Source organism: Lynx canadensis, chromosome E1 (genome assembly GCF_007474595.2).
Source record: "Lynx canadensis isolate LIC74 chromosome E1, mLynCan4.pri.v2, whole genome shotgun sequence".
NCBI classification, from domain to species: domain Eukaryota; kingdom Metazoa; phylum Chordata; class Mammalia; order Carnivora; family Felidae; genus Lynx; species Lynx canadensis.
In genome coordinates, this window is record NC_044316.2 from 54,393,899 (window position 1) to 54,421,833 (window position 27,935).

Below are 27,935 nucleotides of genomic sequence, written 5' to 3' on the forward strand. Positions count from 1 at the left end.
TTTATTTGACCTGTCAAACCCACATCACCAGACAGCCCCGCTTTTTTCCAGCCACAAGCCCCAGGCTCCAGAAAAGCAGCTCCCTGGCCTGATGAGAGTGGGAGGGTCCCCCAGGTCCCACAACTCCTTTCTGGCCACCTGCCTTCGCTGAGAATGCTTGGAGGTCCATCTGTTTTCAACAAAATGTGTTGCGGGACTATTAGTTACTAACACTGTGTCAAGGACAGGGACATTGGGAGCTTAAGTCACGGGGGCCTGCCCTTTATGAGCAATTGGCTTGGGAAAGAAACGAGGAAAGAAGTAAATACGGTTCAGCTGAGTGAGCCTTTGATAGAGGCAAATTAATATTATCAATGATGATGATGCCTCTAACACAAGAAAAACCTACCTCTGAGGTAAGTATTATCCCCATTTTACAGGAGGGGAAACTGAAGTTCAAAGCAATTACATTACTTGCCCAAAGTAATGACAACTCACACAACTGCTAAAGAACAAAACCAAAACTGCAAATCCAACTCTGGCACCAAAAGAGGCAGCATGTTTTCCATATCATCTTGCATGCTGTGTCTGGAAGCTTCTGGAAATCCTAAGGTGCTTCAAAGAAAGCTGGCATTTAGCTTAAATAGGAATCCCACAGGTGAAAAATGAGGGGTGGACCATCTATCCAGTGAAAGGGTGGCACAAAGCAGGGTAGGACAGGCATGGAGGCAGAGAGGAGGGGGACAGGGATGTTGCCCTGTCACCCAAGGAGCAGACTCTGAAGGATAGCTCTGTCCTTGCTCCAGAGGTGGGTTTTCCCTGCCCTGGATAACATTCTGGGCAGGCTCTGTGGCTTTTCTAATCCCTCGAAGATAACAAAGGAATAGTGTCTTTATTTGGCATTAAAAAAATAATTAAAATCCAGTCTACTCTACAAATCACCCAACCTCAGTCCAGGCCGCAGTGACTGGGTGGGCACCTGGGTGGCTCAGTCGGTTGAGCGACTGACTTTGGCTCAGGTCATGATCTCACAGTTCATGAGTTCGAGCCCCACATTGGGCTCTGTGCTGACAGCTCAGAGCCTGGAGCCTGCTTTGGATTCTGTGTCTCCCTCTCTCTCTGTCCCTCCCCCTCTCACACTCTGTTTCTCTCTCTCTCTCTCAAAAATAAAATAAAACATTAAAAAATTTTTCAGAATCTTGGGGAGCCTGGGTGGCTCAGTCGGTTGAGCATCCAACTTCAGCTCAAATTGTCGAGATCTCACTCTTCATGAGGTCAAGCCCCACACTGGGCTCACTGCTGTCAGAATGGAGCCCGCTTCGAATCCTCTGTCCCCCTCGAGCTCTCTCTCTCTCAAAAATAAATAAACATTAAAAAAATTTTGGAATATTGGTCATCAAGGAGATGCAAATTGAAACCATAATGTAATAATTATTACACACCTACTAGAATGGGTTAAAAAAATAAAAACAACAATACCAAATACTGGGGAGGATGGGGAGCATTTATATTTTCTTATAAAGTTAAATTATACAGTTACCACATGACTCACTAGTCCCACTTGTGGTATTTACCCAGGAAAAATGAAGACATATATCCAAACAAAAAGCCTGTGTAATGCTTACAGCAATTTCATTTATAATCACCAAAGAGTGGAAACTGCCCAAATGTCCATCATCTGGCGGATAAACGGATTGGGGGTCACCGGCACAATGGGACTAGTATTTAGCAACAAAAAGGAGCAAACCACTGATCCAGGCAGCAACAATGTGAATGAATCTCAAAAGTACTGTGCCAGACACAGAAGGCAGCTTACTGTATTATATCATTTATAGGACACTCTGGAAAAAGACAAAACATTGGGACAGAAAACAAAGAAGGGATTGTTGCCTTGGGCTGGGAGTAGGCTGAGAGATGGACTATGGAAAGATATGAGGAGGGGCACCTGGGTGGCTCGGCTGAGCATCTGACTTCAGCTCAGGTCATGATCTCCTGGTTTGTGAGTTTGAGCCCCGCATCAGGCTCAGAACCTGGAGCCTGCTTCAGATTCTGTGTCTCCCTCTTTCTCGGTCCCTCCCCTGCTCAGACTCTGTCTCTCGCTGTCTCTCTCAAAAATAAATAAACATGAAAAAAAAATTTTTAGGGACGCTTGGGTGGCTCAGTCGGTTAAGCATCCGACTTCAGCTCAGGTCATGATCTCGCAGTTTGTGAGTTCGAGCCTCACGTCAGGCTTGGAGCCTGCTTCGGATTCTGTGTCTCCCTCTCTCTCTGCCCTTTCCCTGCTCACTCCCTCAAGAATAAATAAACATTTTTAAAAAACTGTAAAAAATTTTTTTTGAAAAGAAAAAAAAAGGTATGAGGAAACTTTTTGGGGTGATGGAAACATTCTGTGCTATGATCATGGTGATAGTTCAATGACTGTATATGTTTGTCGAAGTTCACATACACCTAAGAGGGATAGATTTTATGGTATGTAAACTATGCCTCAATAAATTTTACTTCAAAAAAAACAAAAACCAAGAGCATGTGTTAACTGGCCATCCCAAGGGAGTAATTGTGAGCCCTTTGGTCTTGTCCATCACTCGGAGCCATTTCAGGGATTTGCAACCACTCCCAGCGGCACCAAAATATTACTCGACATCCAGAGACCTTGCTCCTCCCATCAGCTTTCACGGGATGGATTTAAATAAATCCACTTATCCTCCTCCAACCTCAGGAGGTCTTCTCCTGTTCACTGGGTACTCTGCTCCTCAGGAAATCTTGGTGTCCAACTTGAGGAAATCTTATAAGTTCCCTGGGCACTCTTGCCCCTATAGGCTGGAAAAAATATTATCTTGAGGAAAGTGACCACTGATACATCTAGGTGGAAAGATATCCATTTATCCCCACCACGTATTTACTGTCTCTAGGTTAAACTTAACATCCTTCTTAATCCCACCAATGATTGTTGTTTGTTTAAGTTTATTTATTTATTTTGAGAGAGAGAGAGAGAGCACGCAAGCAGGGGAAGGGCAGAGAGAGAAGGAGAGGGAGGATCCCAAGCAGTCTCTGCGCTGATCAGCACAGAGCTGGACGCGGGGCTCGAACACACAAACCGCAAGATCATGACTTAAGCCGAAACCAAGAGTTGGGTGCTTAAACGACTGAGCCACCCAGACGCCACCCAGTGATTGCTTTTTAACCACTGTTGATATTGTTTAGTGCATATACTGAAGAGAGGCAGGGTGGCCTAATGACCAGGGTTTGCTCCGAAATACTGTAGCAAAGAAAACACAAGACGGAGAACACACAGGCAAGAGGAGGCAAATGTGTCAGTCTTGGTCACTGTGGAACCTGTGGAGTCTGTGGAGATTCGCTGTTCTCTCTACTTCTGTGCATGTGCTTGAAAACTCATGTAGTCAAAATCTTTAAGGAAAAAGCCTAGATTTATACAGGAAAAATAGTAGTCAAACAGAGCTTTTAAAACTTTAAAGAAATTAGTTGGGGTGTCTGGGGGGCTCAGTCCGTTGAGCAGCTGACTTGGGCTCAGGTCATGATCTCATGGTTGGTGAGTTCGAGCCCCACATCGGGCTCTGTGCTGATGGCTCAGAGCCTGGAGCCTGCTTCGGATTCTGTGTCTCCCTTTCTCTCTGCCCTTCTCCCGCTCACACTCTGTGTCTCTCTCAAAATAAATAAATAAATAAATAAACAAACAAACAAACATTTAAAAAAAGAAATTAGTTATCTTTATTAATTTGATGATTCTCTAGTAGGCTCTTAGCTATGATTTCCTATGTGGAAACCATGCCATCCCCCTCCTTTTATGCCCAGCATAAAGGAAGAGTCGCTGTCTGCGGCTCCGATGAGCCCTTTTTTTCTGAGTTTAACCATCAGTCATGCAACAAACATTAGCTCCATACCTGCTAAGGGCCACATCCTTTGCAAGGTGTTAGGGCCTGAGCGAAAAAGGCAAGTTCCTACTGCCAAGACAGGACAACCATACAGGCACTAAAGAGCCTTGGGGTCGAGACTGGAGTCTGTCCAGGACCCTGGCAAGGGAGGAATGGAAGAAGCGGAATCCAGAGGAAGAGAGCCCCGTGCTAAGAGAGGACCAACAGGAACAGGGACCTCACAGGGTCTGGAAGGGAGGGAGCCATGGGATGGATACCCTACCTTCACTGTTCTGCTCTCTGACTTCCCACTGGTGCCTCCCATCAGTGGACTCCCAGACAGCAAGAGAACAAGGGAGGCCATTGATCCGGCCCACAAAAGCTTCAGCCTCGGGCCACCGAGCAGATAGAGCGGATGGAAAGAGAGCGGAACAGGCCAATGGAACCTGCCCCACATCCAGGTGGGAGTAACAAGTAGAAAGAAAGCCCAAAAGTGCAGAGAGCCTGGTTTGCCCAGAGCCCAGAAAGACCTGGTTGGGATGAAATGTGGAGTGATACGAGATAAAGCTGGAGAGGCAGGCCAGGACTGGACCATAAAGGGCTTCATATCCTGTCCAAGAGCTTTTATCTCACTCTGTGAGCACTGAGGAGCCTCTGAAGCAGGGGAAGAATGTCATCGGATGTCATTATGTCTTGGCAAAGCCGTTCTGTCTGTTGCAGGAAAGATAAAGTGATCTGAACACTGGGAACCCAGTGTGGAGGGGGAGAGAGGACCAGGGCTGAGCCCAGGCAGTCACAGGTGGAATGGGGAGGAAGGATGCAGGTGATGTCTCAAGGTGGAAGCTTGGGACTTGCTTGTCAATCGGATGTGTGTTCGCCGTGTAACCACCTCCTACCAAACGCGGGTGTAAACAAGCACCACTTTATTGTAAATTCTGTGCTCAGTAATTCAGACAGGACCCAGCTGAGTTGGCTTTGCATCTGTTCAAGGGTGTCTGTGGTCTCAGCTGGGGAGACTAGCAGAGGTAGGGGAGAGTTCACCCGGAAGAGCTGGGACCTGGAGTCATCTGGAGGCTTCTTCACTCATACATCTGGCGCCCGGGCTGGGCAGACTCAGAGGCTGGGCTCAGCTGGGGGTGAAGATGGTCACAGCAATATTGGACTTCTGCATGTGGCTTGGGCGTCACAGCTCTGAGAGGGAGTGTCCCAAAGGGTGCATACAAAAAGAGGGTGTCTGGAGAGAAAGAGGAGGCAGCTGCATGGCTGTTTAGTACTGAGCCTGAGAATAACATTTAAGTCATTTCCACCAGGGGCGCCTGGGTGGCTCAGTCGGTTGAGCGTCTTCAGCTCAGGTCATGATCTCACAGTTTGCAGGTTTGAGCCCCACATTGGGCTTGCTGCTGTCAGTGCAGAGCCTGCTTTGGACCTCTGCCCCTGACCCACTTGTGTTCTCTCTCTCTCTCTCAAAAAGTAAACGTAAAAAAAAAAAATCTTTTTTCTTAAATATACATTTTAAATAAATAAAGTCACTTCCATCACATTCTGTTCGTCAAGGCAATCAAAATCCCACCAGGTTCAAGGGGAGGGGACCTCCACCCACCTCCCCATGGGAGAAGTGTCAAAGGAGTCAGTGCCGTATTTAAGACTGCCCCACTGTGGGTGATTCTGTCTCCCACACCTCATTGCCCCAGGCCCAATCATTCTGTCTCCTGACCTTTGCCTGTCTTCTCATCTCAGTAAATGGTACCTCCCAGGGGTAACTCTGCCCCTCCCCTGCTTGTGCTCAGGCTCTGTCTCTCAAAAATAAACAAACGTTGGGGCGCCTGGGTGGCGTAGTCGGTTAAGCATCCGACTTCAGCCAGGTCACGATCTCGTGGTCCGTGAGTTCGAGCCCCGCGTCGGGCTCTGGGCTGATGGCTCAGAGCCTGGAGCCTGTTTCCGATTCTGTGTCTCCCTCTCTCTCTGCCCCTCCCCCGTTCATGCTCTGTCTCTCTCTGTCCCAAAAATGAATAAACGTTGAAAAAAAAAATTTATAAAAAAAATTAAAAAAAAATAAACAAACGTTAAAAAAACCTTTTTTTTTTAATTTTTAATGTTTATTTATTCTTGAGAGAGAGACACACACGCACAGAGTGCGAGTGGGGGAGGGCAGAAAGAAAGAGAGGGAGACACAGAATCCGAAGCAGGCTCCAGGCTCTGAGCTGTCAGCACAGAGCCCGACTCCGGGCTCCAACTCACAGACCGCGAGATCATGACCCGAGCTGAAGTCAGACGCCCAATCAACTGAGCCACCCAGGCGCCCCCACCAAAAAAAAAATGTTTTTTTAATAAATAAAATAAAATGCAGCTCACAATACTCCCCCACTGAAAACACCTTGCAGCCCTTTGTTGGGAACAATTTTCGCTGGGCCCCCGCCCTGACCTCCAAGGCCCTGCATGGCTGGGGCCCTGCTCACCCTCCCTGGGAGCCCCCAGCATCCACTCATGCCACACAGGTCTTCCTCCATTTCCTCAAACCCTCTGACCTCTTTCTGCCTGGGACATCTCCTTCCGCTCTCCATGTGGCTGCCCCGTTCTCTTCCTTGGGGTCTTATCTTCCATTTCTCCTTCGCTGGGAGATTTCCCATCCCAGGCTGTTGCTATTTTAGCTACCGGTGTGTTTACTAAAAAGTTGCCATCGTTTAAAATAGTTTCGCCTTTTTGTTCAGTTTATGTCTGTCTCTCCTACTGAAATGTAAGCTTCTCACGAGCAGGGACTGGGTTTGTCTTGCTCCCTCGGCCGCCAGCACCTAGCACTGGCCTGGCACCCAATTCTTTATTGGGTAAATGAATAAAGATAACTCCCGCGTCACAGAAGACAGAGCCAATTTGGCAGTTCCCTTCAGTCGATAGGAACCACACATGTTCACGAACTCCTTCTCAGATTCATTTTGTAGTTATTTCAGGAGCCTCTGAGGTGGGGCAAGGGGAGGGACAAAGAAGGAAAGTCAAGGGATGTGGTGCTGCCCCTGGTTTCAGAGCGTTTATTTGTTCATTCATCAGGCACCTGCTCTGTACCGCGCAGAGTTCCTGCCCTGGACCAGCTCTCCACCTGCCCAGAGGCAAATGGATCCCATGTGGTGGGGCCGTGATCTGTGACCAGGTATGCAAGTTGCAGTGGGAGCTGGGCAGCCGAGGCCCCTGGCTCCCACCCTGACTGCAGGCCTTACCTGCCCCCCAGCAATCCCCCACCAGGAAAGAAAAGTCCCTGGATGGGTCTCCCCAACCCGCCTCAGGAGCCCTGCCAGAAAAGATCTCGTGATGGGCAAGAAATAGGTCCTGCGGGTAAAAAAGGTCCTGAATAGTGTATGCTCCCATGACCCAGACACGGTGCTAAGCACTTGGCCTGTGTCAGCTCACTGAATCTTCTCCATAGCCCCACGGGGAGGTCTCAAAGGAGTAAGGGTGAGGCCACAGGAGGACACTCAGCATTTGCACCCTAGAGGTCACTCCACTGATGGCAGGCCTGGAGGGTTTAAACTGCAGGGATTTGAGGTGGACATACGGAAGCATTTTCTGACCACAAGGACCGTGAGAATCTAAAATAATTCCCTGCTCAGAGCAGACAGTTGTCCGGGACACAATGAGATGGTATATGGAGGCAGGGGGGATGGGCACCAGATGACCTCACTCACGCCTTACCCCGCCTGGCACTGACTTCAGACTGGTGTTGGGGGTGGGGGTGGGGGGCGGAGGGGGCAGATGGGGCGAGATCGGTCAGTGCAATGTGCGCCCGGCGCTGAAACGATGCGTCTGGGGACTGGGAGGACAGCGTGGCCTGCAAGGCTGGGGGCACCCGAGGAAAGTGTCCTGGGGTCGCCCGATCCCCTGAACCCAACCCAAGATGCGCAGCGGGCGGGGGGCGGTCCATCGCCCGAGGTCCAAGCGACGCGGGCTGGGTACCTGCCCCTCCCCCAGGGTGACTCGGGCGACTGGGAGCTGCCGGGACCCTCCGACGTCAGCCTGCGCAAGTGCCGTCATTTCCGGTGGGCGGGGCTGGGAGGGTGGGTGGCAAGTGGCGACTCAGCCATCGTGTCGAGATGTCCATCCCCGCCCTGCGCCCAAGCAGCGCAGGCGGGAGGGCGTTTGCGTCGCGGGGTCCCGGCTCCCAGCTCCCCCGCCGTCCCCAGCTGTGCTCTGGTCCCACATCCAGGAGCTGGGCTTGCGTCCCCGGGGAGATCGGGTGAGAGCTCGGGAAGCGCTCCTGGTCGCTAGAGTGTGAAGCCAACCCCAGGGAATCATAACGCCCACGGCTTAGGGATATCCGTTCCACCGAGGGCTCTGGCCATCAGCGCCGAGTCCTGATGCCTCCAACAAGGAACACCCAGTAGGTCCTCCTGACACACCTATGCGGTACCAGGCTGGGGACTACGAAGCATTCAAGCTTCTGACCCCTGAAGAGCCTCCTCTCTACCTACTTAGAGGGAAAGGCCTGAAATGGATCCCAGGGCTTGTTGGCCGCTGGCTCGGAGAGGCTGAGGAATTTCCTCAAAAGCAGAGCTGAGGGGCGCCTGGGGGGCTGAGCCTCTGACTTCCGCTCAGGCCATGATCCTGCATTGTCGGTTGGAGCCCCCCATCCGGCTCTGCGCTGACAGCTCAGATCCTGGAGCCTGCTTCAGATTCTGTGTCTCCCTCTCTCTCTGCCCCTCCTCTGCTCCCGCTCTGTCTCTCAAAAAATAAAATAAAACGTTAAAAAAAAAAAAAAAAGGCAGAACTGAGTTTCCTCCTGGAATAGTTTAAACAGTATTAGGTCTGGCCTGAAGGCGCAGGGTGGTCCCACTGGGCAAGGAGCCTGGGGTGCCAGTACCCCAAATCAGGCAAAGGGCGGGGCCCAGGCCTGGCCCACAGCATACATCTCCCTGCCCTCAGTCAGCCACAGCTCTGCAGGTCACCTGGACCTCCACTCTGTGTCCCCCTGCGGAGCGGGACAGGGAAGTCCCACTGACCTGACAGGGTTGGCTTCCCAGCTTTGGCCCATACCAGCCTCATGAGATCCAGGAGGACCTGGCCTGAATCACCGTGCCTGTTGCTGCGATGGCAGTGAGAACCCAGCCTTTGTGACATGGTGATCCCTGCCAGGTGATGCTTCTGGGGCTGGGGCAGGGGGAGGTTGGCCACAGGAGAGGAGAGCCATGCTGAGGGTGTGGCCAGTATGGTAAAGGCTGAGAGGTGACCCAGGAGCTGGGTGTCATCTAAGTCACCACTGAAAGCATCAGTGAATCTTCAGGTTGGGGCTGCCTTTAATTGCTCTAACTAGCATCCTCACTGCCCAGGCTGGGGAAACTGAGGCAGCCCTCCCCAAACGCCCTGGCCCTCAGCTCTTTGCCCCTGCTCTCCCCTGGGACTTCCTAAACTCCCTAGGGGCAGCACTCCCACAGAGCTGCAGAATGAAGAAATGAGCAAATGGGAAGGAGACTTGGTGGGCATGAAGCACTGACCAGATCCTTCTAGAACTTACCCCCCACCCCAACCTGCTGGTCCCTTAGACTCACTTTTGCCTCCAGCTCAATAAATGGCATCACTATCGCCCAGTTACTAGAGCCGGGAGTCTAAGGCAGTCAGTTCATCTGCACACAAAACGCAAAATGTTTCTCGTCTTACTCCATTTCCACTGCTACCAGCCTTGCCCATCCCACCATTACTTCCCTTCCAGATGATCACAAGGGTCTCCAAACCAGTCTTGCCTCCACTCTTGCTCCCTCCCCTCCACTTCATGCTCCAAAATTGCCATTGATCTTTTTTTTTTTTAAGTTTATTTATTTATTTTGCAAAGGGTGAGGGTAGGGGCAGAGAACGAGGGAGAGAGAGAGTCCCACGCAGGCTCTGCACTGTCAGCACAGAGCCCGAGATGGGGTTTGAACTCACTAACCAAGAGATCGTGACCTGAGCCAAAACCAAGAGTTAGACCCTCAACCAACTAAGCCACCCAGGCACCCCACCACTGATCTTTTACAACTGAAAATAACAAGCCTTGTCCAGTTGGGGGGGGCGGATCCCAATTTATTCTCTTGTCCCTAACTCCCATTTCATCCACTCCACTCAGTTACACTGGCCTTTCGTCAGTTCCTAATATAGGTCAAGCTCTTTTTGCCTTAAGGTCTTTGACCTTGCTGTTGCTTCTGCCTGGAACACTCTCCCCCCAGAGCTTGACGTGGCTGGCACCATCGCACCCTTTAGGTATTAGCTTAGATGTCCCATTCTGAGGGAGGTCTTTCCTGAATGCTAAATGTAAACCTTGCCCCAAACTTTCTCCCAGAACCCTGTTAATTTCCTTCATGGCACACATTACAGGTCGCAGTAATTTATTTATTTATCCCCACTAGAAGGAAAGCCGCACAGGGACAGAGACTGCTTATGTGTCAACCATAGATTTATTTTTCTTCTTAGGTAAACTATGTTATTAACGTATGTAACATATATTCAAAGACATGTACACATCCTAAGTGTACATTTGTCGCAAAGGAACACACCTGTGTAACTGGCACCTGGGCCAGGAAAGAAAATACCCCCAGCCCCTCAGAGTTCCCCATATGGATCCTCACTCATAGCTAAACACTACCCTGATCAGATTCCTTTTTGCCAGTTTGGAACTTTACGTAAATAGAATGACCCCTAAAGATGCTCGCATCCTAATCGTTACCTTTAAATACGTCACCTTGCATAGCAAAGGGAACTTTGCAGACGTGATTGAGTTAAGGACCTTGAGATGGGGAGATTATGCTGGCTTATCGGGCAGCCTCAGTGTCATCACAGGGTCTTTAAGAAGCGGAAGAGAGTCAGAATGATGCAGTGTGAGAAGGGTGCAACCTACTGTTGATGGCTTTGAAGATGGAGGAAGAGGGCCATGAGCCAAGGAATGTGGGGTGGCCTCTAGAAGGTGGAAAATTCATGGAAACTGATTCTCCCCTAGAGCTTCCAGAAGGGAATACAGCTTTGCAGACTCCTATATTTCAGCCAGTGAGAGCCATGTTGGACTTCTAACCTAAAAAACTGTCAGCAAGTTTGTGTTGTTTCAAGTTGCTAAATTCAGGGTAACTTGTTATAGAAACAATAGGATGCCAATTCGAGTATTTACTTTTTTGTGCCTGGCATCTTTCACTCAACATTTTATTTGTACTATATAATATTCCATTGCACATGGATACCACATTTTATTCATTGACTATTGTTGGACATTTAGGTTGTTTCCAGTTTGGGCTATTATCAGTTGTGCTGCTATGAACATTCTTGTACGTGTCTTTTGCTAACAGATGTACATATTTCTTTTTTGTTTTAAGTTTATTTATTTATTTGTGAGGGAGAAAGAGAGCACAAGCGAGGGTTAGAGAGGGAAGGAGAGAAAGAATGCCAAGGCAGGCTCCGCACTGTCAGCATAGAGCCCAATACAGGGCTCAAACTCATGAAGGTGAGATCATGACCTGAGCTGAAACCAAGAGTCAGACGCTTAACGGACTGAACCACCCAGGCGCCCCATGTACATACTTCTGTTGCACATATATAAGAAACAGAATGGCTAGATTACAGGATATGCATATATGATGTATGCTGTGATTCATCTCCCAGATTCCCTTTCAGGACTGAAGGATGTGTTTCCCCAACTGCTGGAAAGCCTGCTGGCTGACAGTCCTCAGCTGTCAGCCCTCTCTAAGAAAAGAGGAGCTGAAAAGAGCTCCTTTGCCCAAGATCCGCATTGCTTCCCATTCACCGCCTGCGCCTTCATCCATTCAATGATTTGTTGATATGTGCAAGACGGGGGGCAGGGGGGTGGGTATAAAGGCCCTCTCCTCATTGCCACTGGAATAGCTTTGAAGGATCTCTCTGGATTCAGATTCCAGAGCTGTGCAGAGTTGGGAAAGGCTTTTATCAAGGCCACCTCTCAACCCAACTCCTACCTCTGCAAACCCCATTTCCTTTCTCTTCCCTTACAAGTGTTGATCCTTCTAAAGAAGTTGAACACCCTGTCACATGTTTGTTGGGTCATTTGGTCATTTGTGAAGTGCCTGGTCAAGTCTTTTACCCACTTTTCTACTGGACTGTCTTTCCTGTGGATTTACAGATATTTTTTTCTGTATTCTGGATACAAGTCCTTTGTTGGATATATTTGACACGTATGTTCAGAGTTGGATATACTCAGGATGCCACAACAGTACCAGCACATGATGGGTCCAATAAAAATCAGTTACATGAATGCTTGAGACCCCTTTAAGGAAAGGATGCTTAGAAGGTGAAATCATGTATGGCTTTAACTGGTATAACTGGGTATAGAATACGGAAGGAGAGGGAAGGGGAGGGAAACGGGACCTTAAAGGGAAAGGTCCAGAATGCAGGTAACACACCCTAAAACTTCGCCACTCCCGGCCTGAAGTTTCCGACCACAAATATTCAAACACTCAACTTCTTAAAGGTGATTGTAAATTAACATTCATTCATTCAAAGAGTGCCCATGGAAGCTACCAGTGGGCCAGCCTGGTCTAGGCACTGAAGAGCCAGCTGTGAACAGGAGAGGCAAGAACTGTGCTTTCAGGAGATCTGGAGGGAGAGAGAGAGAGACAACAGCAGGTAAACAAAATAAAATCATTTCAGACACTGAGCCATAGTTGGAGGAGTTGGACGTAGAGGGAGGGTGAGGTTCAATCAGCAACTGGCCCACCGAGACACCAAGGAGATCCCGCCCTCGGCCCCGCCTCCATCTTTGCATACGTTTCCCGATTGGTCAGAGGCGGCCGGCCCCACCCCGCGGAGCGGGCGGCTAGGGAAGCGCGGGGCGGACCCCGCCAAGATGCAGCGGCGGCTCCCGGTGTCGCCGGGCGGGCCGGGGGCAGCGCGGGCCGAAGCCGGGCGGGGGGCGCCCGCCGTGGCCCCCGCGTACTCCTAGTGCCCCAGACGTGCCGGCTGACCCCGGCCCTCCTTGCCGCCTTCCGGCCCGCCGTCTCCGCCCCTCCACCCTTTGTGCCGCCGCCGCCGGGTGCCCCCGGCTCCGCAGGACCCCGGCCGGGCCGGACCGCGGCGGCGCGCCAGCCCCGCGTGGGCGCCCGGTCTGCGGCCGATGGCGAGGGGGCGCGGCGCGGGCGGGGGCACTGCAGCCCGAGTCCGCGACGCGGGAGGCCCGGCCCGCCTGCACCGCATTGTCCCGGGCCCCGCGCCCCGGCCCTGAGCCGCGCCGCCGCAGCGCCCGCCTGCCGCCCGCCGCCCGCGGGGCCATGCGGAGAGCCGCCGTGATGGAGGACTTCACAGAGGAAGAGGAGCCCTGGTACGACCAGCAGGACCTGGAACAGGGTGAGCACGGCGGCGTGGGTGCGGCGGGAAAGCGGGGTGCGCCCTGCGACCCCTGTCCGCTTCTCCATTGTTGAGCAGTATCACCCCGGGGAGGGCTGGGCTGGACCCGGAGCGCCGGACTCCGAGGGTGATGCGTCTGGAGAATGGGGACGTGGAGACAGGGAGCGCTGCCCGAGAAGACCCGGGCGGGACCGGCGGAGACACACAAAAGTGGGGGGAGCGGCCATTCTCTTTCCCCCAACGACAGGGGCATACTTCCCCCAGAGCACCCACCTCATCTTAGAGGCAGGAACTGCCCAGGCGCCCCTACTATTATTGGGGGCCTGAGTACTGGCTAGAAGTCTGTGAAGGCCTGGAGGTGGCTCCTTGGCTATGTTTTGCTGAGAGGAATGGTGAGTGTGTGTGTGTGTGTGTGTAGGGGAAAGTTATCCCATTCCAAATCCGGTGGCACCGTCCCCTGCCAGGATTCCTGAGCTCTAAGGCTCCCAGAAAGTTTCCCCAACTTCTTTACCCTCTACCCAGGGAGGGTATAGGGGTTTGGGGACCCTGCTGGCCAAGAAGCAGCAAAAACTTGGAGTCTCCAAACGGCTCGAGGGGAAGGGGGTCCCCAGGCCCTTTTCCTCCCGGCCTTTGCCCAAATGATTCATGGTTGGAGGGAACCGGGTTTGGGCATTCTGAACAATGCACCAGACTACAGCCTGAGTAAATGGGGAGCCACCTCCCCCACTCCCATCTGAGCGTAGAGAGGGTGGCTGGAAGGGGGTTAGAATCTGGTGATGAGGTGGCCAACATGACATCACTCTGAGCAGGGGGTGGAGCTGTAGGACAGGAAGGAGGAGGAGGCCTAAGAGGGTCAGGGCCAAGGTCTGCTGGAATACAGTCAAATCCACCCTCTCTTCCCCCAAAGTGCCTCATTCTTGGATGGTTAGAGCTGGAGGGGCAAGGAAACGTGTCCAGGAGAAGTGACCACTGTCACCCAGCAAGCCAGGTGGGTGTGTGGACACAACTCTGGTTCAGTGTCTACTGACACCCCATGCTCTGAGTGGCCTATCCATGGGACCCCAGATGCCTAGCTTTGCCCTCATGTGAGGCATCTGACCAGATCCTGGAGCCTTTGATTCCTGGCCCTGACCCGCATCCCCACGTGGCCAGATTTGCTGGTAGATGAGACTGTCCTTGTACTCAGGAGTGTGGTGGGTTAATCGGTCTCTGGGGGACCAGCGTGGGACTGGGGGTGCTGGGCTGAACTCTGCCATATTCTTCGCCCTAGAGTCTAACCTCAGCCTCCCTGACTGGAGTCTGATGTCCAATACTGGCTGTGACAACCCGGTCCCCCATCCTGGGCATTACCCCCCAAATTTTGCATCCCACACACACCCATCAGGCTGACATTTAAGTGTCAGACACCGTCCTGGGAGCTGGGAACAGTCCCAGCCCTGGCCTCCTGGGTGCACCCTGGCAGGTAGAGGTGGGCCTGTAACTAAGTGTGGGTGTTAGGATACAGTAAGAGGGCTTCATGGAAGAGGCAGGCCTAGATGGAAAGATTGGAAGCTGAGCTCCTGGGAAGATGGCTTCCTGGGAGGCTGATGCTGATATTGTTGCTGTCTCATTTCATTCCCGCACCCCTAACAAAGTCTCTGGCATTGTGCCCGGCCCAGATGTGGGAGGAAGGAGCCAGGGAGTAGGGGTGGGAGATACACTGCTTCTGGAGAGCGAGAGGTGTCGAGACTCGAGCGGGGCCAGGCTGCCATGCTCTGGGGCTAGGGTAGGGGATGGCCATGCTGGTCTGCAGCAGCTGGCCTTGCTTTGTAGCCCCAGTAGCCAGGGTCCCTGTAGCCAGGGTCCAGGAACAAGGAGGGAAACCAGAAATGAGGCAGTGTCAGAAGAAATTGGACTTCTTGAGCCAAAAAACACAAATGTCTGCTCGCCCTGGGTGAGGGCAGAAGGCAGTGAGAGCAGAGACAGAGGGCCTTCTGGTGTAAGACTCATAAAGGTTGATGCAAAAGGCCCTCTGAGCTGGAGGGTTGAATAAGGGCTGCCTGGGCATCGTAGGCAGAGTGGATGGCGTACGAAGGCACAGAGCGGCATGAAAAGACCACGTGTGACTAGAAAGTAGGAGCTTCTAGAGTGCCAGGGGTGGGTTCAGAGGAAGCCTCAGGCCCAGCCAGTGCAGCACCACCTCCTAGAGCCCGGCACAGAGAGCTGGATGGTGGGGTGAAGCGTCGGCCGAAGGCCAGCTACACTGGGGATCAGGTGCCTGTAACATCCCCCTTCCCTGTATCCAACCCCCAAATTCTCTCCTGCCCAGCTGCTCCCTGGTTGCCTCTGAGTGGCTCAGGAAGTGGTTTGTTCAGCCAGCTGGGTCTCTCCTCTGTGTTTGTTTCCCCCCTGCCCTGGGGGCAGACCTCAATTTTACTTTCTGGAAGCTTGGCCTGCTGTTTGACTTTGATTCCGTTCTGTCCCAGTGGAGGGAGGCAGTTGGGACAAGCAAGGTCCTAGATCCTCACCATGTTCCTTCCGCGCACTGACACAAGCACCTGTAAAAATAGAAAAAGCCATTGATTGTTAAGCACACTGGCTCTCTCCCTCTCTGCCCGCCTCCCTCCTCGACCTTGGACCAGGCATGGTGGGCCTTTGGTACCTCTTTCCGTGCTGAGAGATGACTGCTGAGTCACAGATGTGAAGCCCTGGGTGCCTGACCTTGAGTCTCAGCCTTGGGCAAGAGCTCTGACATGACAAGGAGAGGGAGGTGACTGGACTCCAATTGTGTGGACCCAGAGTTCCCGACATTCATGCCCTGGAGGTTGTAAGCAGGAACCCCGCAGCCCTGCCAGGTGATAGATCTTCTCCTCTCACCGCCTTTATCTTTGTTCCTTCCTCCCTGTGCCTGTCCCCTGTCCCTTTCCCACCTCTCTGCTCCAGAGTCTATGGGGCCACACCCCAACCCCAACCGGTGGGGACAGTGGGATTTCAGGGTTTCTTTTCAGAGACATCCCCTTGGCTGCCGGCCACTCCCTCTCAGGCCTCTGGGGCTCATGGGGAACACGTCAGCAGGCACTCAGAGGGCAACACTGCCGAAGCCCACCACAGGAGACCCCAGAAAACTCCAGGGCCCAGCGTCCAGGGGAGATGCCCATTCAGACTCGGTAACTTCCCCAGCTTGGTCCAGTGTGACCATTAATCTGGCCATGACAGACTGTTTATTACTCCGATTTCTACTTCCTCCTTAGCCAGCTCTCCCATTCTCCCACCCCCGGGCCTCCCCCACCCCTGGTCCAGGGGGAACCGCACTCCGCCCGGAGTCCGGAGACACTGCCAGGCCTCTGCTAGCTGGTGTACCTTCCCCAGTGCTTGGCTCCAGCCAGTCCCCTGCTCTGCACCTTCTAGACCTCTCCTGTGATCCCTCCTGGCAGCTTTGACCAGCTTAGCTTGCACTGTGATCCAGTTTCCCCGAGACACTCTCTGAGATTTTTCTCCCACCCCAGACAGCTTCTATTGTGCTCCCTTCCTCCCCACCCCTGAGTCATTGGGCGGCCTGGTTACATGCGGAGCCTTTGCAGCGCAAGCTTCTATGTCGCTGGTTTATAGCGTGACTTGCAGCTGGCCCAGCCGGCCAGCGGCAGGAATACGCACGCCCAGCTCACGTGCTCACCTGGAAGGAAAAGCATAACATGCAGTTGTTCTTGACCTTTCCTCACTCAGCTTCGGAGCCTGAAGTCTCGGGCTCTAGGTTAAGCTGCGGGAACGCCGAGCAGATCAGCCGTGGAGCCCGTGCCCCCAATGCCAACACAGGGGCCGGCATCAGTAGCAGTGGCCTCTTCACAGACCCCCCTGACAGTTCCCGAGGGAGAAAACACTGGTGAACGTGGCCTTCTGTTGTTTTTCATTTATACCTGAGTTATCTGATACTGTTTGGGGGTGAGCCAAACATTCACCATCGCATTACAGAGAGTAGGAAGGCGCTATGGCTCCCTCATCGCCAGCTAGCGGTGGTCTCGCTAGGCTCCCGAATTTCCACTGAGCCCTCGACATAGGGCTGCAGTTCTACGACGTTAAACGGCAGACTTCACACTTTGTGGACGGACGGGTCCAGAGGCCTTCACACTTTGTAGACTTCTGCCCAACTCATAGTGAATAAATTCATACTGCAAGTGGCCCATTCCCCGACTGGTCTGTATCAGGCACCTGGTTTTTCTTGCCATCGTCATCAGATGTTAATTGCTCAAAGCTGAAGCTTCTTCTGAGATCTACATGATCGTTTTTCTTTTTTCTTTTTTAATGTTCATTTAGTTTTGAGAGAGAGAGTGAGGGCGGGAGAGGCAGAGAGAAAAAGAGAGAGGGAGACATCGAATCGGAAGCAGACTGCTGGCTCTGAGCTGTCAGCAGAGAGCCTGACACAGGGCTCGAACCCATGAACTGCAAGATCGTGACCTGAGCCACCCAGGTGCCCCCTATATGATTCTTTTTCTTAATGGCTGAGGTAGCTGTTTAGGAGAGCAGCTTGTGTTTTCCCGGGCTAAGTTTTTGCAGTCTTGCTCCAGGATAGCAGCTTTGCACTTGTCTGGGAAACTCCTCCGGATGACATCCGGGCACAGGGCCCCGCGTTCCTGGCTTAGGCCCGGCCTGGAGACTCCACTCTGGCTGTTTCAAAACCTTACCTTTATGTGTGGGAGCAGACTCCAGGCTTGTTCCTGACAGGCAGCCTGGCCTTTTGTCCAGGCCCCACGGCTAGCCAGGCCCCTCGCTTTCATAAGGTGATATCAGTCCTACCCCCAGCTTTGGCTGGCAAAAAGCCTGAGGTCCTGCTCTAAAAATGCCCACTGTGAGCCACTGCTGTCTGGGGCTCTTCTGAGAAGAAAACCCCCTCCCCAGACCTGTCTGGTGCCAAGCAAGGGGCTCAGCTGAAACAACCATATTTATGAAACTCGATAGGAGGGGCTATAGAGACCCTCTGTCCTCTGGGGATTCTTGAACGATCACTGTCTGAACAGGGAAAGCATTAAAGACCTGAATCCCTAGACCACATCACATCGTCCCCAGAAGAGTTGCCCTTGTACATCTTGATCTGGATTTATACCATCAGCCTAGATTGAGGGATGTTTCAAGAAACGACCTCTTGATGGGAAAAAGACTCAAGTTTTCTGGACAGTGTTTTGGCAGAATGAATCAAGTAGGCCTACCCTTTGTCCTGGTAATTCTGTTTCTGAGAAAGTATCTTCGGGATATAGGCAGTGATTTGCACAAAGATTTTTGTACTGTGAATTTTTGTATAGTTTCATTTTCAATAGAGGGGGGAAATGGAAATACATAAAATTCCAACAATAATATTTAGGGGTGGCTATTGGGGACTTATATACAATAGAATATTCACATCCACTAAAAGTGGCCATGTAGATATACGTGGACACAACTCTTTATGCCAAATTGTTTTTTTTAATTTTTTTTAATTTTTTTTTAACATTTATTTATTTTTGAGACAGAGAGAGACAGAGCATGAATGGGGGAGGGTCAGAGAGAGAGAGAGAGACACAGAATCTGAAACAGGCTCCAGGCTCTGAGCTGTCAGCACAGAGCCCGATGCAGGGCTCGAACCCACAAACCACGAGATCGTGACTTGAGCCGAAATCGGCCGCTTAACCAACTGAGGCACCCAGGCACCCCTATGCCAAATTGTTAAGTGGAAAAAGCAGGTACAAAAAACATCCTGTTCATACAAAATTGTACCTCTAGCTGCTTTAAGCCCAGAGAGCTGTTTATAAGAATGGTGACCAGCATGTTGGACAGCATCTTTCTCTAAATGGGGCATTTTCATCTACCTGCTTCCTCCCCTCTCCTCTCATGCCACACACACAGACTGTAACTTCTATTACTTACAAATAACCATTCTGTCATAACCATTTGAGGCCACATCCATTTGTTTATGGACTTCCCAGTTATAGATCTAAGAATATGTGAGGTACATTTCCAAGTAATTTTTGGTCACCATTTTTAACCTTTCTGTACTGCTTGATTTTTCACATCAAGTACACTTAACACAAACCTTAAAGTGATTTTAAAAAGAAAAGAGCCGGGGCGCCTGGGTGGCGCAGTCGGTTAAGCGTCCGACTTCAGCCAGGTCACGATCTCGCGGTCCGTGAGTTCGAGCCCCGCATCAGGCTCTGGGCTGATGGCTCGGAGCCTGGAGCCTGTTTCCGATTCTGTGTCTCCCTCTCTCTCTGCCCCTCCCCCGTTCATGCTCTGTCTCTCTCTGTCCCAAAAATAAATAAATGTTGAAAAAAAAAATTAAAAAAAAAAATAAAAAAATAAAAAGAAAAGAGCCTGGGACGCCTGGGTGGCTCAGTCGGTTAAGCGGCCCACTTTGGCTCAGGTCATGATCGCAGTCTGTGAGTTCGAGCCCCACATCGGGCTCTGGGCTCTGTGCTGACAGCCTGGATGGAGCCTGTTTCAGATTCTGTGTCTCCTTCTCTCTGACCCTCTGTCTCTCTCTGTCTCAAAAATAAATAAACATTAAAAAAATAAAATAAAATAAAAAGAGCCTTGTAAACCCAATCAGAGCCTATCACCAACCTCTTTAAGGGCCTTGCTCCCTAACATCAGTCTCTGTCTCTGGATTAAACTGCCTAAAGTGTTTTGTTTTGTTTTTTGTGGTTTTTTGTTTTTGTTTTTGTTTTTTAACAGCTTTTTTGAGATGTAATTCACACACCAGCTAATTCACTCATTTAAAGTGCACAGCAACTTGGGGTGCCTGGGTGACTCAGTCTGGTAAGCATCTGATTCTTGATTTGGGCTCAGGTCATGATCCCAGGGTTGTGGGACTGAGCCCCACATCGGGCTCCACTCTGAGCGTGGAGTCTGCTTAAGATTTTCTCTCCCTCAGAGTGCCTTGGTGGCTTAGTCAGTGAAGCATCAGATTTTGGCTCAGGTCATGATTTCGGGGTTTGCAAGTTTGAGCCCTGCATCAGGCTCTGTGCTGACTATGCAGAGCCTGCTTCGGATTCTGTCTCCCTCTATCTCTGCCCCTACCCCCATTTGCGCACCGCACTCTCTCCCGCTCTCCAAATAAGTAAACATTAAAATATATGTGTGTGTGTGTGTGTATATATATATATATATATATATATATATATATATATAAAATATATAATATATATATAGGGGCGCCTGGATGGCTCAGTCAGTGACCTTGGCTCAGGTCACGATCTCACAGTTCATGAATTCGAGCCCCACGTGAGGCTCTGTGCTGACAGCTCAGAGCCTAGAGCCTGCTTCAGATTCTGTCTCCGTCTCTCTCTGCCCCTCCCCACTCAAGCACTATCTCTCTCTCTCTCTCTCAAATATAAATAAACATTAAAACAATTTTTAATATATATAAATAAAAGAAATAATAAATTTTTCCTTTATGATAATAAGTATGTTATTTCCCTTGTTTCTAAGAAGAATGAGGCATATATACGGAGGAATATCTACTCCAAATGTCTAGGGGCCCTCACATAACTCCAGACCCACTAAAGAGAATTTTTAGGAATACCAGCACCTGCCACTTCCTTTTAATCCTCCCCCCCCCCCCCACACCACACAGCCCCCCAGAAACAGGCTAGACCCCCTCCCTGACTGCCTCTCTGACAGTGTTCATGCACCTTTGGCTGGGGGAGGGGAGAGCAGGTTCCAGTCCTAGGGTACAAGAATCAGGGCTGCTGGGGGGGGGGGGGGTAGGGGTGGGGGGGAAGAGGATGATGGTTTTGCTGCCCAGAGAAAGGAGGTTTCTGAGAGGGGTGCATGTCACTAGGACCAGATGGTCCCCAACCAGGGCCGGGAGACCTGAATTCTGCTTCCAGTGTGGCCATAACCTTGGATGGGTCATTCTTCTGTCTCCTTCTCCGGCCTGGCCTCCATGAAATAAGGAGGTTGGGCCAAAGAGCTCTGAAGCCTCATCCAATTTTTTTTTTAAATAAAGGCATAGCTTATTCTTTTTTTTTTTAAGATTTTTTTTTTTTATTTTTAAGTAATCCCTACACCCAACCTGAGGCTTGAACTCACAGCTCCGAGATCAAGAGTGACACACTCTACTGACTGAGCCAGCCAGGCGCCCCTCATCCGATTCTAATACCCAGCAAGTCTTTCTGTTTCCTTCGCCTCTCGGCGAGCTCCTAGACGCCCTTCCAAACCCAAAGCTGCCCATTGCCTGAGCCTCCCACTGATCCCAGGAAGAGTGAGCTCTCCCTTACCTATCATCCCAGGGCACTTGGCCCCACGTCTGTCGATTCTCTTAGCACATTCCTCTCACTCGTTCTTTCAGAAAATATTTATTATGCCCCTGCTGTTGCAGGGCCTGGGATATCAGTGAACAAAATGGGCAAAATCTCTGCCCTCTGAGCTTACAATTAGTCGGGGGGGCGGGGGGGGGGGGGAGAATGAACACGATAAATGAGCAAATTGGTAAGTTAGATGGTGATACTCGCGAAGGAGAAAAATTAAACAGAGAGGGAGTATGAGGCGGGGGAGGGTGTGGTTTTGAGTCAGCGGTCAGGGAAGGGCTCCTGGAGAAGGTGACATTTAAGCACAGATTGGAAGGTGAGGAGGGATGAGGCTTGGGAGTGTCTGGGGAGAGGACACTGCAGGCAGAAGCGACGGTCAGTGTAAAGTCTTCGCTCCCGGCTTTCATCCACTCCCAGACCTGTGGGCTCCCTGAGGCCAGCTCGTGTCCCGGTTGTCTTGGAGTCCCGAAGGCACAGAGTGAATGCTCGGAACGTTCCCCGGAGTCCTCTGAGCCCATTCAGCTGCTCATGTTTCTCCCACCCTCTGCCCCCTCTCCACTAGACTTGCACTTGGCCGCAGAGCTGGGGAAGACCCTGCTGGAGAGGAACAAGGAGCTGGAGGAGTCTCTGCAGCAGATGTATGCCACCAATGAGGAGCAAGTGCAGGAGATCGAGGTAAGGGGCCACGGAGGCCCTGCACCTGCTCCCCCCCCCCCCCCATTGTGGACCCCTTGGCCTGTGGTGCCCTTGTATAGCTTAGGGAAGGGTGCCCTCTTAGCAGACGCAGCCTTGGCCCTACAGCCTTGTGCCGGTTCACAACCTGTACAACTATCCCAGGCAGCCGTTGCTCCACCATCATTACCCGCCCCCCTGCTGCAGACCAATACCTCCAGGCAAACGTGTTCCTAGAAGTAGGAGAATGGCCCACGTGAACACACTGTCCCCAGCCCTGTCAACCTTCTCCCCTCCAGTACCTAACCAAGCAGCTGGACACGCTGCGGCACATGAATGAGCAGCATGCCAAAGTGTACGAACAGCTGGACCTGACAGCCCGCGACCTGGAGCTGACCAACCAGAAGCTGGTGCTGGAGAGTAAGGCTGCCCAGCAGAAGATCCATGGGTGAGGGCCGGGTGGCGGGCTGGGGGGTGGGCGAGGGGGAGGTCAGGTTGGGTTGCCGGTGGGCATATGGTCTGGTGGGTGTGACTCATGCTCCTTCTCCCAGAAACCCGGGCCTGGGACCCCGGGATGGTGGTGAGATCGCCCTCGTCAGTTGTGGTGGATTTCGCGTTCAGGCCACAGCCCTTCTTGAAGCACCAGCTATATACCAGGCTCTGTTCAGGCACTGCGGATACAGTGACGGGGATACAGAGAGACATTCCCTCCCCTCGGGAGCTCACAGCCTGGGCGGGAAGGCAGGCATGTAAATATTTTACTGCCGTGCAGGGTGATAAGTGCTCGAAGGGTGTAGGAGGAACTGAGGTGGCGCAGGGAGGATGGTCAGCTCAGCCCTGGAGGGGCCGGGCGGGTCCTCGGGCACACGGGGAGTTCCCTCTGACCTCAGCACCAGGCAGCGGGGGGCCCAAGGTTGCCCATCTGTCCCCACCTCCATCCCCAGTCCCTCCGGGGCTGCAGCGAGGAGGGCTGGCCCCGTCCCCTTAAAGACCCTCCCGTGTATGTCCCCCACCCCACCCCCAGGCTGACGGAGACCATCGAGCGCCTGCAGGCCCAGGTGGAGGAACTGCAGGCCCAGGTGGAGCAGCTTCGGGGCCTGGAGCAGCTGCGCGTGCGCCGGGAGAAGCGGGAACGCAGGCGCACCATCCACACCTTCCCCTGTCTCAAGGAGCTGTGCACCAGTCCCCGGTAGGCGAGGGTGCCGCGGGGTGGGGGGCAGTCCGGACCCTGCACGGCGTCCCCGAGTCCCGGAGGAAGGAGAGGGTGGGCACCAGGCGGCAGGTGGGAATGAGAGTTGGTGCATCGTCAGGCTGTTGGAGGGACTGATCCTGTTGCCAACAACAGGCAGCAGCTGGCATTTAGTGAGCCTTGGCCGTGTGCCCACCGCTCGCAGTGCTTTCATTCCCGTGGCAGTCCCGCGAGGTATGTTTTATCATCCCCACTACTCAGATGAGGAAACGGAAGCCCAGAGGTTATGCGAGCTTATCCGAGGTCGCCTCTTTACTAAGCCAGAATTCTAACTCGGGAGGAGTTAACCCACTACACCTCTCAGTTCTCAGTAAACCTTAACAGGATGACCTCTTAAGATAAAAATACCTATTGTGTGTTTAGTGGGTGTTTCAGTAAAGGTCCTGGCAGGAGACAGCACCTTGCACGGAGTAACTGAGGTGTGATGGATGAAGGGGTGTGGACAAGGTGTGGGGAGACCACAGGGACACTGCAGCACGCCAGGCTTGCAACAGTGAGGGGCCGCTCTCCCCCCTAGGCCTGAAGGGGCCAGGGGAAGGAGGTTACTGGAAGGCAAGCAGGTGCCGCCTGGCCAGCACTAACCGGGGAAGGAATCTGGGGAAGACCTTCCCTGACCTCCCTCTGCTCCCACGCTCGGACCTGCTGCCGGTGGCTCCCGGTGGTCGAGCTCAGGAGAGAGCAGAAACCTGGCTGACGCAGGTCACCGTGGTCAGCCGCCCAGGGCAGAGAGCAGGGAGAGAAAGGGCGGACGGTGGCTCCAGAGGAGCAAACAGACGATCTTGCCCGTTGGCCGGGAGATGTGTTAAGCGTGGGGGAGCTGGACCCGGGACCTTGGCCTTGACCAGATGTCTGCCGGCCCGCTCCCCGTCAGGTGCGAGGATGCCTTCCGCCTGCACAGTTCCTCGTTGGAGCTGGGCCCGCGGCCCCTGGAGCAGGAGAACGAGCGGCTGCAGACGTTGGTGGGTGCGCTGCGTTCCCAGGTGGGCCAGGAGCGGCAGCGCAAGGAGCGGGCGGAGCGCGAGTACGCGGCGGTGCTGCAGGAGTACGCGGAGCTGGAGCGGCAGCTGTGCGAGATGGAGGGCTGCCGCCTCCGCGCGCAGGAGCTGGAGGCCGAGCTGCTGGAGCTGCAGCAGATGAAGCAGGCGAAGACCTACCTGCTGGGCCGGGAGGACCACCTGGCCGAGGCCCTGCTCGCGCCCCTCACCCAGGCCCCGGAGGCCGATGACCCCCAGCCCGGCAGCGGGGACGACTCGGCCGCCCAGGACGGCGTCTCCTCTCCGGCCGCCTCCCCGGGCCATGCCGTCCGCAAGAGCTGCAGCGACACGGCGCTCAACGCCATCGTGGCCAAAGACCCAGCCAGCCGGCACGCGGGCAACCTGACGCTGCACGCCAACAGCGTGCGCAAGCGGGGCATGTCCATCCTGCGGGAAGTGGACGAGCAGTACCACGCGCTGCTCGAGAAGTACGAGGAGCTGCTGAGCAAGTGCCGGCAGCACGGCGCCGGGGTGCGGCATGCCGGCGTGCAGACCTCGCGGCCCATCTCCCGCGACAGCTCGTGGAGAGACCTTCGCGGGGGCGAGGAGGGCCGGGGGGAGGCCAGGGTGGGCGAGAAGAGCCTGAGCCAGCACGTGGAGGCTGTGGACAAGCGGCTGGAGCAGAGCCAGCCCGAGTACAAGGCGCTCTTCAAAGAGATCTTCTCCAGAATCCAGAAGACCAAGGCCGACATCAATGCCACCAAAGTGAAGACGCACAGCAGCAAGTGACCCTTTCCCGGCCTGCAGCCTCCCCCCAGGGTCAGGTCACAGGGCCTCTCATGCCTGGGCCATGCAGCCTCTGGTGAGTGAGGGAGCCCTTTAGCAGCAATATAGCCCAGTGGAGGCTGCTGCCTGGCCCAGGGAGCGTGGGGAGGTGGGGGGGACCCAGTCTGTTCTCTGCTGACTTGGGAGGTGTCCAACACCTCCCGGATCGCCCAGAACCCTCCACCATCCTGCGTCAGCCCAAAGACGCAGCTAAGAGTTTCAAAGCCAAACATCCCCGTTCCCCCGGGGATTCCCAGCCTCCCCAGCCCTTGGCTTCCTGACCCTGAGCCTTGCTCTCAGATTCATGGCCAGGCTTCTGAAAGCCATTCTGGACTATTTGGCTTTTTCTTTTTTTTCTTTCTTTCTTTCTTTCTTTTTTTTTTTTTTTTTTTTTTAGAGATTTGCAATGCAAGGTCTCCCTGACCCCTTCCCACAACTGGAAACACTTGAAGGAGGATCCCAGAGCCAGCTGTTGCTGGTTCCAGGGGTCTCCTGGACCACCCACTGCTTCTCCCCAGCTGTGACACGCTGTCATCCCCTTAGCACCAGCTGCCCCATCCCCCAGAGTCCTGACTAGGTCAGAGACGGCCCCTGCCATGCAGAGCCTCGGCCAGGCCCCGAGTGCCCCCAACTCCAGCCCTGGTGAGGCGGGCTTCTCCCCAGAGACCCTCAGCCCACTGCAGATCTGTAGCCAATCAGAGGAGGGGAACAGAGAGCCCCTCGGCAGCCATACATGAACAGTGCACCTGCTTCCCTCACAGCCAGCCTCCTGGGGCTCCAGCCCCGGAAATGCCTTCCGGCCGTTAAGCCTTCCAGGAGTCTGGGTGGTGGGGAGCCCCCATCTCTGCACGCCACCTCTGACCTGCCGAGCTTAGCCTCTGCCTGCCCCCATCTCAGGGACCATGATGTGTCTCATTCACTCCCATGCTCCCCACAGGCCGACCCCTCCTCAGATCATGACTGCTGCCCCCAGAATGTCCCAGGCGTGTGCCACCAGCCAGTGGTCCTAGCATCCGCCCCTGCTCCCCCTTCACGGGGGACTCCCCAGGATTTCCCACCCTGTCCTGAACAGTATTGAAATGGGACCTGGTGGAGACCATGTCTCCCCCCTCCCGTAAAATGCTTGTTCTTAACCTCTCACCTTTGTGGGGGTCTTTTGAGGACCCAGCTGGGTCACAGGCTAAACTTTTTAAGGCTTCAGAAAGTCCAGCTTCAGCTAAGAGATGTCCAGGCCTCCAGCTTGCCCTGAGCAGTTCCTCGGGGCTTCCAGTTCCTTCTGCTACCCATCCTGAGATCCTAGAAAATAGAGGAGCTACCTAGCCCCGCGGAAGGCGGCAGCCCTGGCCTCTGCTGGGAATCCAGCAGGGACCTTCATGCCTTATCTGTTTCTAAGGGGTAAAGGGGTTTTCGTAACAAGCATGCCCGACCTCCCTGGAGGCGCCACCCTGCTCTCTGGGCAGCACTGTGATGAGCGCTGTCGGCTGGTCCTTCCGTTCACACATCTTGGAGCCCTTTGTCCTTTGGAGCTGGGCAGCTCCCAGCCCTCCATGTGTCTCTGTCATCTAGGGTGGAGGGGGTAGGGTGGGGGAAGGGCTCCTGCCTGTTTGCTCCCCAGTTCTGTAGCGGCCGACCAGCGCGTCACCTTTGAAGTATACATGAGAGAAATATATTTACAAATGCTTTATTCTCTTCTTTAATAAAAAATGCACCAGTATTCTAAAAGCAGAAATGGCCCTGGGGCCATGGTCCTGTCTCTGTGCATCTCACACCCCCACCTCTCATCACACAGCTCTGGGGATCGGGGAGCTGAGAGTCCTGAGCTCCGCTCCCCGGGGATTTGCAGCCAAACAGCTGAAAGCCTGGGGGTGTTTTCTGGGGACCAGGCAGATAGCAGGTGGTGGTGAAGGAAGCAGGTTCCTGGAAGAACGAGGCAGAATTGCCCACTCACTCCTGCCAGGAGGCACACTCTATCTGCCCTGCCCCCGGGGGGTGGGGGGTGTTGGATGGGGAGAGGAAGGTGGTCTTAGCATCCGGAATAGAGCTAGTAAGACTGGATTTCCCACCCCAGTGCTGCAGAGAAACAAAAAGTAAAAGCCACCCGATCTCTGAAAGTAAAAAGAAGTTCCTTATCATCCCTTAGCAGCAGCTAACTTTGTTGCCTGCTGACTTTGTGCTAGGCAGTGTTGAGTGCTTTCGTGTGCTTAGCACCTTCAGCAGCCTCAGGAGGCAGCTCTAAAATCTCTGTTTTACTCATGGAGATTGAGGCTTAGAGGTTAAGTTAGTAATTCGAAGTCACGCAGAAATATTTAAACCCGGGGCACCAGGGTGGCTCGGTCGGTTAAGTATCTGACTCTCGGTTTCTGCTCAGGTCATGATCTCACGATTTCGTGAGTTGGAGCCCCACCTGAGGCTCTTTGCTGACAATGAGGAGCCTGCTTGGGATTCTCTGTCTCCCTCTCTCTCTCTCTCTCTGCCTTTCCCCTGCTTGCGCTGTCTCTCTCTCAAAATAAATAAATAAACTTAAAAAATATATATCCAAACCTACAACTCACCAATTCCACTACGCAATATTTCACATTCTCTAGCTCTTTGTCATGTTCAGTTTTAAAAGCCAGTCTGACTCAGGGCAGTCCAGAAAAGAAGAAAGGAAGGTCCTGTGGGTCCCCCCAAGGTAGTGATCCCCCAACTCACAGGCCATAGAGAAGGCCCGGTGCCTGCAAGCTCCCGAGCTGCCGGGAATGGCCTGGTGGTGCTTTATCTTTTCCCTTCTTTCCTCTTGCCCCTGTGAATGTCCCCT

General features: G+C 53.2%; 1 protein-coding gene across 1 annotated transcript; it reads left to right on the forward strand.

The window, feature by feature from the left end:
• The first annotated feature begins 13,085 nt into the window (after window positions 1-13,085).
• Window positions 13,086-26,861, forward strand: CDR2L (cerebellar degeneration related protein 2 like). Its single transcript, XM_030296730.1, has 5 exons — window positions 13,086-13,163; window positions 21,981-22,093; window positions 22,390-22,538; window positions 23,115-23,279; window positions 24,211-26,861. The coding sequence occupies exons 1-5, from the start codon at window positions 13,088-13,090 to the stop codon at window positions 25,100-25,102; spliced, it is 1,395 nt and encodes a 464-aa protein (XP_030152590.1). The 5' UTR covers window positions 13,086-13,087; the 3' UTR covers window positions 25,103-26,861.
• Window positions 26,862-27,935: the final 1,074 nt, after the last annotated feature.